Here is a 15,203-nt window from a genome sequence, read left to right on the forward strand (position 1 = left end):
TCATCTGTAAGAATGGATTAACGCTCATTTGACACAGGGGAAGCACAAGGAAAACTCTCTTCTTCCCAAGAGTGATCAAACACCAGCAGAGGCTGCCCAATGGTCGTGGTCTCCACCCTTGGGGATGCTCAGACCCAGACAAGCAGGGTCCCGGGAGCCCAGCCCTGATCCGGAGCTGCACCACACGGCTCTCATCCAGCCCCAGCAACCCTGAGGCTTGGATTTGGCCCATGCCTGGCACCTACAAGGACAAGCAGAGCAGCCAGGCTCCCCGCCTGGGCATGGGTATGGCTGTTTTATTTTCCCACTCCATGAAAGCAAGAGTTACAAAAACACACCCTTTTTCCTTTAGAGCAACTGAGTCTAGTTATTACAATCTAAGTCTTCATTACATGCTTAGAAAAGAGAGCTATTTCTTTCATATAAAGAATTATCTCAGTAAATCAAAAATGGATGTAGCTGTCTTGGGCACTCAGGACGTCATGATGATCAAGTGCACTTGTCAATGCGCACCTTGAGTTTGCAAACCCAAAGCCACAATTTCCTTGCTAGTCTGCTTTACCACACTGCTGCACAGCAATCCTATTTGCCCTAAATAAGCCTGTCATTAAAGGAAATTTTAAAGCACAAGCTTAAGAAGTATCAGAACTTGTTCCTTTTCAGCCATTATTTGATATATGGCATTTGGCTTTAAGTGAAGAAGCAAAAATCCGCAACCAAACTCAGCTTATTGATTAAGTTATTCCAAAAGCACCTCGAGACAGGAAGTTGTCTTCAGCCATCTGTTGGAGTACTTTGACACCAGAAAGTGGATCCACATGTTTGCGTGTTCCCAAATCCTATCTGCAAGAAGCCAGGGGGCTGGCTGCAACGCAGGCCCCTGCAACGGGACCTCTGCATCTTCTGGGCCTGGCTCATCCCTGCTCTGCACTTCTTAGTCCTGAGCACAGCTGAGCCAAGACGAGCACTGACACTTCCGAGAGCAATTCCAATACAAATTATGCTCGAGATGGCTCAATTATTTCCAAGGGACCACACGTGCACTGAACACCTTGCTGACTTGGGCTCCGCTTCCCACCCAGGCTACCAAAGCTCCAGGGAGAGAGGTAACAATAAATCACAAACAGCTTTCTAATGAAAAAGCATTTTGTGGGATGTGCTCAAGGCTTAGAAGCCTGCTGTACACTGAAGTGAGCTCTGTAAAGAACATTAAGCCAACGGAGGAATACATATGTATATATAAATATAGGCACACACCACCTGTTGTGTGTCCTCTTCCACCCCAAGCATCTTAGTTTCAAAGCTTATCATCAGGAATCTCATCTGAACAGCAATCGATTAACACTAAACAAAGAAAAACACAAGAAAATAAAGTAATGGACAGATCAGGTTTCAAAATGATACATTTATTAAAACTAAAAGGACACAAGCTCCAATTAACTTAAAAAAAAAATTGTATTGCATTATGGCAAACACAGGACCAGTATGCTCAGAGCATAGACAAGAATTTTTTTTTTTAACTTAAATTTATAACATAGACTGAAATTCTTAAACTCAAAACTTTGAATACATACCAAGAACAGAATGTGGGATTTTTCTTTTTAATTAAATATACCCAATAATTTCATATAAACAATTTAAAAGGATTTAAATACATGCTGAAGTAGCTGAAGATTAAATGATTAGCAGGATATGTAGATACAAAGTTCAAGAGTTATTTCAGAGTTGTATAAAAGATGCAACTTCTTCCCCCAGACAAAGCCTATAGTGCAATGAACTCTCTTGTCAAGCGAATTCTCTGCCTGCATGCATTCCTGCTGACAAACCACCTGTTAGCTTTTTGGTACTTAACTTGCAGGCAGGTTTACTCATACATCATGCAATCAGCGATGAAAATCTCAGTAAAAAACATCTTTTGAGATAACAAGTTGGAAACAAATTTGTCAATAAAATAGGTCCTATAACTGTTTTGAAGGGGAAGAAGAAAGGATATCCTTTTTTTTTTTTTTTTCTTTTAAACACTCACCTCAATAATTTATTATTTTAGATGGATCTGAAACAACCCCAACAACGGCTTTACTGATTGATTACCCAACTCTGAGCGTAGAGGCTTTGCCTGTGTAAGTCACAAGGTCACCCAAATCCCACATGTCCTTTTAATTATTTAAACAAATATTTACATCTCCTGATTAAATATTCACTCAGGAATAAGTTCTGACCAGTTAGTGTACACCTGGAAGTCATCCTTTCTCTGAAAGTACTGTGGCTTCTGGTTTTGGTCAACATGAGAGACAACAAAGCGTGTTATCTGGAGCTAGTCCACAAGCCACCGATCTGCTCGTGTTGCCTGGTTCACCTGTAGAGCTGTTCGTGAAGGTTTGAAACTGAGTAAACGTCAATCACTGAGGGCTTCCCAATCTTTCTGAGCTTGCAGAACATGTTAAAGTCCAGTTGTCACGGGCTTCCCTACTTTTGACATCAGAATAAAGAGATTTCCCACAGAAATGCCTCGCTACTGATGTGTATGTCACTTAAACTCTTAAGGTAACAGGGGAAAACTGACATTTGTGACTGAAAGCCATACATTTAAGTGTTTTTTTTTTCTATGTAAACCATTAAAATTTCATCATATACAATGATGAAATTTCAAACCAGTCGAAAAGCTGAAAGTCTTCAGTAACCATACCACAATTATTTCAATTGGAACATTCTTTATAGGAAAAGAATCGGCTACTTTTGGCTCCCTTCTTACTTAATCCATAGACAATTTATGTGAAAAGTAAACACAATCCAAGAACAGCAGCAATGTGTCTTAAACTCCTGAACACTACAGTCAGATAACGTACTGTCAGGAGAATTAATGATGTATGAAACTTCAATCCGTAACACTTTGAAAACAGCTTTTTCTGCTAGCTCCCTGTTTTCAACTTGTATGCATTTGAGTCCTCCTCATACTGAGGCTTTTGCTGTTGTGTGAAAGCTAGCAGACCTTTTTAGCTCAAATAACAAATAACTTCACTGCATCTCAGGAATGTTAAGTAAGTCTGTTATATGCTGTTCTCAAACTGAAGATAAGCAAATACAGAATTTGGAGTACATAAAAGCCTATTCATTTTAATAGTTACTTATACAATGTAAAATTAGTTTTAAAATTTTACTTTTTTTGTCAAGTTACTCTCACTTTTTCACCTAAGACAAGTTTGGGCCTAAAAAAGCATCCAGTGAAGTCCTATCCTCAAAATCTACAAACTAACTTTCATGCTGTAATCTCCAAGTAAGTCTTAATTTACAGGAGAATAACCCCCCTCATTTATGGGTACATTAATTGCAAAGTTCATACTGATTTGAAATTTCAGCTTTGTTACAATAATTTTACACTTAAGATATAATTACAGCAATTCTCAGGAGGAACAGTCATATTACCTACCGTAAAAGCAGCTTTCTTCTCAAACTGTACAGAATATTAACTCAATATTTAAACTAAACACTGACCCTTTTTCTAGAATTATTTGTATTGTACATCCTACTGTACACTTTGCTTTGGAAACAACTAAATACAATGGTCCATTATGCAAGCCATGAGACTGTCCAAACTTTTTTTGTTCCACTAACTTGAAATGAATTTTTACAAATAATTTAGCCAATCTAGATAAATACTGAACATAGAATTATGCTGAAATACATCTGGGAGTCAACATTTTCTATAAAAATATGCTACTACTACTAAAAGCATTAATACTACTAACTGCCCACCTCAATATTGCTGTGTACAGAGACATACGATGTGCTCTCTATAATGTACACAAAATCAAGAGATCCTATGATACTGGGTGAAAAAAAGAGAGAAAAAAAATAACCCTGCTGGTTCAAGTCATACTTGTTGTATTTCATCATAGATTTTAAGAAACAAGGGAAATTCCAGGTTACCAGGAAATATGAACCTCCTACAGTTGGCATTTTGTTTTTGAAACTTAAAAATTTACTACTCTGGACAGACATTAAAAAGTAAACCTTGACTTACTGTCAGTATTTAATAACACAAAGAGAGCAATCAATTAATTAGGAAGCCGATGTAATCAAAACACTGCCAACATCAGACATCTCTTGCTGACTGCACAGTAAGCAAGGCCATGAGATGAAAGTATTTAAGTACTTTGAATGTACCTGGTTAGTGATTTTATACCTGAGATGACAATCGAGAGGTAACAGAACTAGGTATGGTAAGTAATTGCCAGATGAATAACAACCAACACACCTTCATAATTGCTTTTTTAAAAAATATTTGCAGAAAGATCACAACTGACATTTTTCCCTTACAGTTAATTTCATTTTGCTGTTTAGACAACCACTTTATCTCATTTTACTCTGTGACAGATTGTGTTCTGAAACTGTTTGAAAGGCTCCTGTGATTCTAATGCTTTCTTTAGTAATTCATGGAAGTTTGAGTAGAAGTGACAATATCTACTCCCTAGTCTTAAGAAATTTAAGGCACCCATAAGAAGCAAACTTCATGGGAAGTTTCAATTCTAGGGAAAAATAAGTCTGATTTTCCCTTCAACAGGAAAAAAAAAATCATGAATTCATACAAGTGATTAGAATGTCACATTCTCTGTCAGTGAGGCAACAACTTAGTGATATTTAGTTCATGTAAGGCTCAACCTAATGAGCTACTATTGAAGCCACAGAATCTTCACCAACAGGTTACCAAAAAACACGGTATTGTGACTGAAGGGAAAGCTTGTATTAAATTCTGAAAGAGCCAGAAGGTAGAAGCAAAGCAAGGTTGGGCCCCATGTAACGATGAAAAGGAAATAAATGAAAAACATCTTTCCATGATCAATACACTTAATTTATACAGCAGACTTGCAAGTTTAATGGATCACTGTACCACAACAATGAGTGCAAATACATGATTTTGTGGGCAGGAACACTGCTGAAGAAGCATATTTTGTTTTCATCTGTATGGAATGACAGTAAATCATTTCTCTGATGAACGGAAATTTCATTCCATATGTCAGAAAACATATCTACGATTTATTACTAGAATCAGCTTAAAACACTTTCCATAATCACAAAAGCTCAAGTAATATGTAGCCATTAGACACAAAGATATACACAGTTTTGGTTACAATTGGGCTTTGCTTCAGATTCTGAAGCTTAATTCTTTATTTCTGCAGCTTCTTTATCGTGCTTTTCCTTTGCTTTCTCTTTTTCTTCCAGTTTTTCTTCCTTTTGAAGCAGTGCCATAATCTCAGCAACCTGGCTGGTGCCAATATCAATATCTTCTTTGTCAATCAATTCTACTACCTACATGAACATCGAATGAAATTTAAAACAGTATTTTTTACATTTTTCAGACATTTTTATATCTTAATTTTTGTTAAGAAAAAAGCAGCCACTTCTCTTATATTCAAGAATGGTGTTTTGTTTTTTTTTTTTTTTTTTCCAACATGAAATAAATATAAGCTACAATCAGTGCCTAAGACATATCTGCAAATTTTAAAGCAAGTGATCTAAAACTTTTGATCTCGACACATGATAGTTTAGAACTTTTGTTAAGACAAACTCACTTACTATATGTTTCAACAGAAAGCTCAGATTCAGTATCTAATACTTCTGAAATAGTATTTAGATAGTATCTGCATTATAGGCTTCATTTTGTTGAGGAGACTTGTACTAAATAGAAAGGCATAAATTTACAAAAAACAACAAAGCAGGGGGAGGGTAGGTCTTTTGGAGAGCAAAATTTTAAAAAAAATCGTTTAGCATGCACTTCCAAATTCCTTTATACAGCTTTTTGTACAAATATGTTCTTGACACAGCTCCCCAAGTTCTTAAAATTGTCCAGCATTATATGCAGAATTCAGGAAGTTCATTTTCCCTGTGTGCTAAATGTTACTCAATGCAACAGCTGTTCAGAGTATCAGTGAAGAGAAAAAATGTATTTCAAAAAGCTGATACTGTATTTTTTAGCTGGCCATAGTGTTCTATCTTTAAAGAGGATTTCTGTACAGTACAGGACATCTAAGTTTACCAAGCAGAAAAGAAACAGGAAAATGAAGGATTTGAAATACAGGGAGAACCTGAGAAAGTTCTGCAAAACAAGAAAACAGGACAAAGTGGGTAATAAAGGGTTGTCTAAAAGCACAGTATCGTATACAGAACACAGTACCCACTGAGTGGAAAAACGCCTCTGAAAAAGCACTGAGACATTACATTAAAAGGAGCAGAAAGGAAGCAGAAAGAGACAGAAAGGTCAAGTTATCAGAGGCCACTATTGCTACTGCCAGATAGACCCTGTCAGCTTTAAGAGCTGAGCTCACTGACAAAGTTAGTCATTTACAGTGGACCTGTAGTACAACTGATGGTCTGAAGTCTTTCAAGCACAGAAGATATAGGTCACAATGAAATTAAGTACACAAGTAGGCAGAAGATGTCAAAACTGAAGAAATACTGGTACTCCTGACGCAGATCCAAAGGCCCTTTTTCATTCTCCCTCCCATTCATAGGTAGCATAACAGAATTACCAGATTTTACAGAACTTTACATATGCAAGACAAACCTACCTCTAATGCAGGTAACAGACACAGGGTAAGAATCATTCCCCCTCCAACCCTCCAGAAACAACAGCTATATAGGTCCTGGAGATGCTACTATTTATTTTAAAATCTACTCACAATACATTCCCAGAAAACTCACTGGCATCAAGTAAGGATTCTTGAAAAAGGCATCAATATGAATTTAAGTCAAAACTGGCATAATATTTGAAGAATGGCTAGCCTTATTTTCTTTAAATAGTTCATAGACTTACCTTAACAACATTATCTATATCAATTTTGCCATCCTTGTTTTCATCTAGTGCCTCTGCAATCCTAGTTAGCTTCTCCTCTGGAATCTTCTGGATTTGTTTCATCGCATTAATTAGCTCAGCAATACTGATGAGATTCTCCCTAAAGAAGCAGCACAATCTCTTTACAGCAAGCAGTTACTCCAGAAGATTAAAGGTCATAAAAGACAGTACTGAAAGTCACTACACTGCGGGTCACTTGTCAAACATTAAATAATTATTCCTAACCCTGAACAGAATGCAAAAAAAGAACAATGAGTTACTGATCAGCAAAGCACGTTTCAAATTAATCTTTATCTTTCCACAGAAACTCACACTCTTGGTTCCACTTTCTTTATTGCACGAATACAGGTGAAAGTTTAGCAGTTTCTGTGCTTCCTAGCCTGCATATCTAACGCCCTTTGCACTCTCCATTTATCAAAGGTGCAGTGTCACACACCTGTCACCCCTGCGGATTTAGGAGAGGTGGGCCTACACAAAACAACTCAAGCACGCAGAAAAAAAGCACAAAGTCACAGGAAAGCAAAAGCTTGACAACTAATTGCTTTTAGCAACTTGGCTATTTCATTAAAACAGGCTTCATTTCCTCATACCAAAGAATACACTCTGTAAAGGAAAGGACTAAACTTCACATTAGAACTAGATTTCAAGTGTTCCCAGTATCTGCTTATTCATCTCATGAAGTTGTCTGTTTCCTGCAACCTGAAACCTCTGCTTGTTTATGCAGTTTTATTAAGGAACCATCTTCCAGCACAGGTCAAGCTGAAATACAGGAGACAGTGAGCAGAATAAATATTAAATAGAAGGGCTTTAATGCTCCATACATGCCCCTAATCTCTAAGCACAGAATGATTTTTATTCAAGGGCCATTTCATTTTCAATGAAAATCAGGTAGAAGAAATTCTTCACTCAGAGGGTGGTGATGCACTGAACAGGCTGTCCACACAAGCTGTGGATGCCCCATCCCTGACAGTGTCCAAGGCCAGGCTAGATGGGGCTTTGGGCAGCCTGGTCTGGTGGGAGGTGTCCCTACCCAGAGCAGAGGATTGGAATTAGATGATCTTTAAGGTCTCTTCCAGCCCAAACCATTCTATGATTCTCAGAATGCCACTAATTATCCTGCACTTTTGCTTCTATGATTTTTCATGGCTACATAATGACTGCTTTGACTTAAACATTAAAAAACAAACCTTTGGCAATTAAGCAAATGTTCAAACTTACCATTTTCAATTGTTAACAAATCACATACAAAATTGAAGTTCTCCTCCCCAAAGCCATGCATTAAATAAAGCATAATTATATTCAATACAAGCAGATGCTGTATTTTATTTTTAATTTACAAATTTGGATGGTTTTGATCGAGAACCCTCTATAGCACCTTTCAAATGGCCTCCTTAATCTCATAGAAAATCTGAAACAAATGTCTGCTTGCCCTGGGGACTGGAAAAAAATAAGTTTGCAAGAAATGAAGCAAAATCCTTATTTCTGTTTAGGTTATGCTCTTTGGAAGCTGGGAAGCTTAATGAGTTACACAAAATTGTGCAAGCACAAATTTTAACACTGCATTTATAACCACAAATTGAAAATTGTCACAGTTTATTGATATCTCATCGTCATAATAAGTAACATATGACTGTGTGACATGTCACTGCCTGAAAGCCTCTAGTACCATCAAGATTTGGGGAAGTGTTGATAAATGAAGTTTCAAATGAGAATTGTTAGCTTTTACTTGAAAGGGGTGATCTTTGATTTGGGATAAACTTCTTAGCCAGACCTCTCAAATACTAATTTTACCATCACATTTGCAAGTGTGTCAAAATTGAAATGAAGCAAGTCTTCAGAAGGGAACCATGTAAAATTACCTCCTTGCTTCCATTAGATCTGTTCCCTCATTTCTCTTCAAGATGTTGTCTGCTTACACCAGACAGAACAGATTTTATTGTTATTTTTCCCCTCATTACATGTTCACTACTGAAGCAGAACATGAATATGCTCACCATACTTTTGCACAGTCTTTCAGTGACACAGGGCAAACATACTGGCTGAGCAGCATTACTGAAGGCATGATTTCACCTGCACCATCATTAGTGCCACATGTGTTACAGATGATATGATGCCAATCAACATCCTGGCTTTCAGAACCCCCTCCTTCCTGACAAGCACCCAACAAAATTATACCTGTTGCTTTCCTATCATCACTTCAACCGTATCTAACACACTGCAGAAGAAAAAAAAAAATCTATGGGACAATTTTGTTAATTTTGTTTTTAAAATAAATATTGAGATTTTAAACAACTTATTTTCTAAGTCTTTTCTAATCAGATTTCAGACATCAGAAAGACTTAAGATGATCAGTAAGAGATAACATTCAGTGCTCTCTAGATACTTACCCAGCAGGAGGACTAGCACCATCATCCACCTTTACATCCACCGTCTTTTGGTTTGTCTCCAACTCATTAATAATTTTATCTATCTGACCAATCATTCGGTTCACCCTTTTGGTCAATCGCTTGCTTGCCTTTGACTCTTCCACTACCTCTTCCTGGCCAGTCTTAGAGAGCTCCTTTATTTCTTGCAAATCCTGAAAGAAATGGTCACAAGAAAGAAAAACATTTCTGTGGGTCTGAATTCTCTACAACAGCCACTACTAACCTAAGAGATGAGCATTTCAAGTGCCATTTAGCACCATTTGTAAATAAAATGACATACAAAGCCAAAGTGAAATTAGAGCAAACTCTTAGCACTGCAGCCATTTTCATGCATCCTTTAGATGTTACTTTCTACAGCCTTTGTAATACTGATTTACTCATTAACTCAAGGCATCTGTAATAGTGACATCTATGCTTGACAAGAAAGAACTGCAGCATGCTCAGCACATGTTATTCTGGTCACACTGGAAATAAGAGCAGGAAAAGGACCCTCACTTAGTGGAAACTACTCCAATGATTCTAACTAGGCTTTAAACACATTGAGCCAATAAAGCTCTGCATTGTCCCATAAAGCAGTATAAACCTCAATTACTCAGCTACCAAATGCAAGCTAACAGACATCCAAGATAATCTTTGATCATGCGGGGTCATTTATACAAAAACTGATAATGAACAGGAATTTAAAAAAAAAAAAAAAAGCAAGCAAAAAAAAAATCAAACACTTCCTTCCCCACTTTACCTCATTATATTCCTGGATATCACCCTTCAATTCCTCAAGCTCCTCCTTTTCCTTTGTTAGTGATTTCTTCTGTTCCTGCAGCTTGTTACAAGCATCACTCAGCATGTCAATCTCCTCCTTAGTTATTTCCTCACCCTGTAACAGAAAATATATACAGATCAGTGAAAGATACGTGTGTATTTTCCCCAGAACTCTAGGAAAGGACATGCTCCAGATTCTTTTTCTATATTCAGACTCAACATAGTACAGACTGGCATTTTGGAGCTAATGCTCCAAAATCTAATCTTAAATACTAAGGGAATTAGTTGGCCATGGTACTTTCTAAGCACATTAGTAGCAAGACCAGGTAGTATGATTCATTATGTGTGTTTTGGCTATTTGAAGTCCTATACCTAAATGTCTCATTTATAAGTTTTTTTACTTCCTTCTCTGCTGAATGGAAAACCCAAACTGAGAAATTATTCTGATATTATATACAGGAAATATTCATTACACAAAAGATTTTGCAGAACTAAGTTCAGGAAGCTGAGCTGGAACAAAATGATCTTCAACAACTTGTGGAATGATGTGTATGAACATCCATGGTTTGTGACGTCTATTTGTCTTTTAAAATGCCGAGAATAGAAATGTAACCCCTGAACAAATACATCAAAAACACAATTTCAAGAATTATTCATTAAAAATGCTAAAATCCCACGTTAGCAGGCACAGTTAGGGTACTGCATTAGTCCTACCCGGATACCAGCTTTTGTTCTGAAAAGACTCTCAGCCATATAAGCAGAGTACAGAAAGACACAGGAAAACAAGGATGCCATAAACATATGGGATGATATGCTTCCAAGAAACAACTACGGAACTTCTTAAACTATGCGTTCATGCCCTTTGAAACTGAGTAGATAGTGTCCTGTTACTGTCTAAACATCAACCTTGCTTTTGATTTTAATACAGTAGCAAAAAAAAAAAAAAAAAAAAAAAAAAAAAAAAAGCAACTCAAAAAAAATTCCTCTGCCTAAAATAAAATTAGTCATCTTCAAGAAGTCAGTCTAATATTTTTCCCTCAACAGGTAACACTAATGTGGAAATAAGAGTTTGAAATAAAATGTTTAATTCCCTTAGTTATTCCATTTTATATTATCTTTACCTGAAATAAATCTCTCCCAAATTCTGCTGTTACCATTAATATCTGTTTGGCAGCAGTTTAAATTAAACACATTATGTTATAATAATAGCAGGTAGATAATGATAGTGTCCAGGAAGTAGAAGCCAGTCAATACTGGTGTACCCCAGGGGTCAACAGTATGCCCAACACTTCCATTAGTGACCTCCGGGATGGTACACACTGGACCCTCAACAAGTCTGCAGACACAAAACCAAGAGGAGTGGCTGGCAAGCCAGAGAAGCACTGAAGTCTCCATCCTTGCAGATACTCAAAACCGAAATGAACACAGTCCTGGGCATTCCTTCCAGCTGACTCTGCTTTGAGCAACAGGATTGGGCTACACAATCTCTACGTATACTATTTTATGGAAAAATGTTACAAACTCAAGAAGAACATGAAAACGAACCTCCCCAATCTTCTACAGCAGTATTTTAAGCTATGCAAGAGTATAACAATATTACAAGTTTCCTACATTTTCAGAACATCTATTTCATATCATGCTATTGTCAGTAATTGCAAAACTATGGCTAGAGTATTTTAAATGTGAAATGCCTATTCCACAGTCTCAATTTCTTAACTCTCTTAAAAAAAATAATCTTGGTTTGGTATTCATATCCAGAGTTGAAAGAGTAACTCTTTCGAAGAGTTCTCTAAACTTATGCTTGGAACCTATTTTCTTCCGGAATATATGCAAGCCTGTTCTTTATGACCACTTCATGAGAGCTCTGCTGAAAAGCATTTGGGTAGCCTCAACAGACAGCAACATGATCACAAGCCAGCAGCATGCTCTGGCAGCAAAAGCTAACAGCAACCAGGGTCAAAATCAGTAGATTGACGGGAGTGACTATGCGTCTTTACCTGGCACTTGGTATGCACTTCACCTGGCCACATCTAAACACTGCACCCAGTTTTGAGCTCCCCACAAAAAGACATCCATAAACTGGAGTGAAGATAAAGACTGCAAAAAGATTCAGCTAAATTCTGTTTTTGTACGACCTTTTTTTTCAATTTATCCAGCCACAACCAAGCCAGACAGCAAACAGTTACCTGACTAACAAAGAATGCTCTGATGCAAAGCGCTCAAAGTATGATAATCCTAGAAATTAACTTCTAACAGTGGTAGGAATTATGTTCAGCAATATACTGAAGAAATGGCAAGAGAATATACTACAAATTTTTATAGTATACATATAGTGCACATATCTGCTTAGAAGAGGAAGTCAGTAGTTTAGTTCAAATCTGGGAATCTCTGTATTTAATCCTTTGGTCTGAATTACACCCTTGAAAAGAAACAAACACTCACCTTTACCTACTCTTGTCCTCACCTTCCTTATGTTAACTACATATACATATATATACACACAGGTTTATGCATTTATAAATATGAAAATTTATGTATTTATATATAAACATGCATAGCTTTGTTATGTCTGTATCCAGTGCAAATGCCCCCCAAAACAGGCATTAGTTTCAATAATACAGATAGATAAAGGAAATACTTCATGGTTACACATTTTCAATCACGTACAGTTTTCCAGATTACCTTAATGCCTTCCAGTACAGGTGCCGTGTCTTTCAAGGTCTCCTTATCTGCCCTTGCCAGTTCTTGTTCACCATCCATAGCCATCTGACTTTTAACTTGCAAATCAGCTGGTTCAAGATCTGCTGCTGAGTCCACCTCTTTCTAAATTTGACGGACCCGAGAAGTTTAATTAAACAAAGATAATGTTATCTGTATTAGGATCAGCAAAGAATGGCTTCTTAAAATAGAAGTAGTTGCCAAAGCAGATGTAGACTTTTTTATGACAATGCTAAAAAAATTGCAATATATCAAGTGGTTGCATATTAAAATACCAAACATGCTTAATAAACTGTGCCTGTGAACAACTGAGGCTTTATGCACTCAGTAAGCCAGCCCAGCAGCAGCGTTTATACTCAAGTACTATACCAAGGACATCACCTGGTTAATGACAAATAGAGCCAAAAGCAAGAACTAAATTTACAGTAATGAAAAACACACACACTAAAAGTCAAAATTAACAAGAAAAAACACAAGCCACCATGCCTTTTGCTAGAGGAATAAATGGTTTCTTTCATTACTCTGATTAAGAAGAGAAATCAGAGATACATAAGGCAAAGTCTGTGTTTCACGGTGAATCCTTCTGTACCGTATTCTGTCTTAATGTTTTCCCACCTTTTTTGCACGTAGACCTAAAGTCCAGTTTACTGCAGACAGTGTGTGGAACAGAGGCAATAACCCATAACATGCTGCTTTTCATCACGACACTGATGTTTATTTCTCAGCAGTTGAGAACAGAACTTACAACTTGAAGGGTTTCTTTGGCTTTCTCTGCAGCTTCAGACATTCTTTCCAACTCTTTTTCTTCATTTTCTTTCCTGATGGCTTCTTCCTCCTGAAGTGTTGCTTCCAGTCGTGCTTTGTTATCTATTTTCTCACCTTCAACTTCTGCCACTTTGACTTGAGCCTCTTTGGCCTAAAAATAATGCAAGAGGTCTATAAAAATCTCTCTTTCTACATAACATAAACAGTCTGTATACCGTTACTGAGATAGGTAGTACAGGTATGCTAATGAATGCAATTAAAACACCAGAAAACTGTCCTATTTTTTCCCCCATTTTTCAGAAAAAGATTATTCTTTCTCTGAAAATGAGAGCTTTCCATTCTGAAAGTGTAATACATTCTTCATTCTCTTTCTTTCAAGATCACCAATAATCTATTCAAATAATTTCTCTCTTTACAAAACATTAACATTTTCACAGCAAAAGACTGAAATAATTGGTTTTCCTGAAATTGTCTTGATTACAAGTCTTGCTTTTGCAGTTTCTGAGTTCCAGTTTCTAAGTTTATCTAACCCTACATAAGTTTGGTTCATGGCCTCTTTGCTAAGGATATTCTCAATTAAGAAGCTAATATACAGGGATGCATAGAATACTTCGTGGTATGTTGTATAGTAGAATAGGAAACAGTTTCAGTCTCTGAGTGAACGTAATAAACCATCTCCTGTTATTTATTAATTCTTAGAACAGTATCACAGAAGAAATTGGTCTCATATAGATTTGAGGGTAAACAATTTAACACTAAAGTGACAAAGAAACAGCACAGGACAAGCAGATCTAATTGTAACACTGGAGCAGAAAAATACAGTAAAAGCTATTACTGATGGCAAGGTTTCTTGAAGTGTACCTTTGCAACAAAAACCACAAACAGCTATGTTAAGAGGAACACAGTTGTGCATCTGTTTTCAACTCCTGGCTGAGTTTAACACTGAATAAATCCAAATTTTTACAAATCAGGTAAACCAAGAAAAATAGCAAAACACCATACACTTAAGAACTATGTGGTGCGCTAATAACTGGATTTGTAAACCACATAAAAGGTTCCACTTCTGAAATATAGAAACAATAAAAATCTGCCTCAAGGATCTCCACAGCTGTTATTGCTATTAAGGTAGAAATGAATTCATTTCAAGTGATAACTAACCTCCATTATGATAGGAAAGATGGAATTCACATAAAAAGCACCACTAGAGAGAATGACTGATTTTAATAGATCTTTCTTCCACAAACCGGAGGTATTTTTCTAGCATTACTGTTCATAACACATATACACAATTTGGTGAAACAAAATCTAAGTCCTGTAAGAGAATAACGCAACTTTATCCATACAGTCTGCTTTTGGCCAAAGTCACACTTGGATCTGTAAACCTACATAACAAGTTGTTTTGAAGATAGAATTAATTTTGATACGAGCACCTGAGCTCAGCCATGACAGCTTCCAGATCCAACAAGAAATCAGTAAGTCAAGAGCCATATCCCAGCCTGTCATTTCTCAGTCAATTTTCAATGGAAGATTGTAGATATGTGACATTTATGAGTATTTCCACCTGTTCTTCATGAAGTGGAAAATTATGATCAGCAGTTTCACCTTTCATTCTTAAATGTGGCTTGAGAAATTTCATCCACACATGAAAAGGTCTGAATTCATTTAGAACAACCACCAACACCCAG

The 15,203-nt window shown here is 36.8% G+C and overlaps 1 protein-coding gene across 1 annotated transcript in view; it reads right to left on the bottom strand.

Moving 5' to 3' along the window:
• Positions 1 to 1,385: 1,385 nt before the first annotated feature.
• LETM1 (leucine zipper and EF-hand containing transmembrane protein 1) overlaps positions 1,386 to 15,203 on the bottom strand; it is a 29,680-nt gene continuing 15,862 nt past the window's right edge. Inside the window, exons 9-14 of the mRNA XM_084517775.1 lie at positions 13,499 to 13,669; positions 12,718 to 12,858; positions 10,016 to 10,150; positions 9,238 to 9,428; positions 6,812 to 6,950; positions 1,386 to 5,307 (exon numbers count right to left, since the gene is read on the bottom strand). Coding sequence (XP_084373901.1) covers positions 5,158 to 5,307; positions 6,812 to 6,950; positions 9,238 to 9,428; positions 10,016 to 10,150; positions 12,718 to 12,858; positions 13,499 to 13,669 — 927 coding nt within the window. The 3' untranslated portion in view covers positions 1,386 to 5,157. The remainder of the gene's footprint in view (positions 5,308 to 6,811; positions 6,951 to 9,237; positions 9,429 to 10,015; positions 10,151 to 12,717; positions 12,859 to 13,498; positions 13,670 to 15,203) is intronic.

This window comes from Aythya ferina (genome assembly GCF_964211825.1).
Source record: "Aythya ferina genome assembly, chromosome: 4".
Taxonomy (NCBI): Eukaryota; Metazoa; Chordata; class Aves; order Anseriformes; family Anatidae; genus Aythya; species Aythya ferina.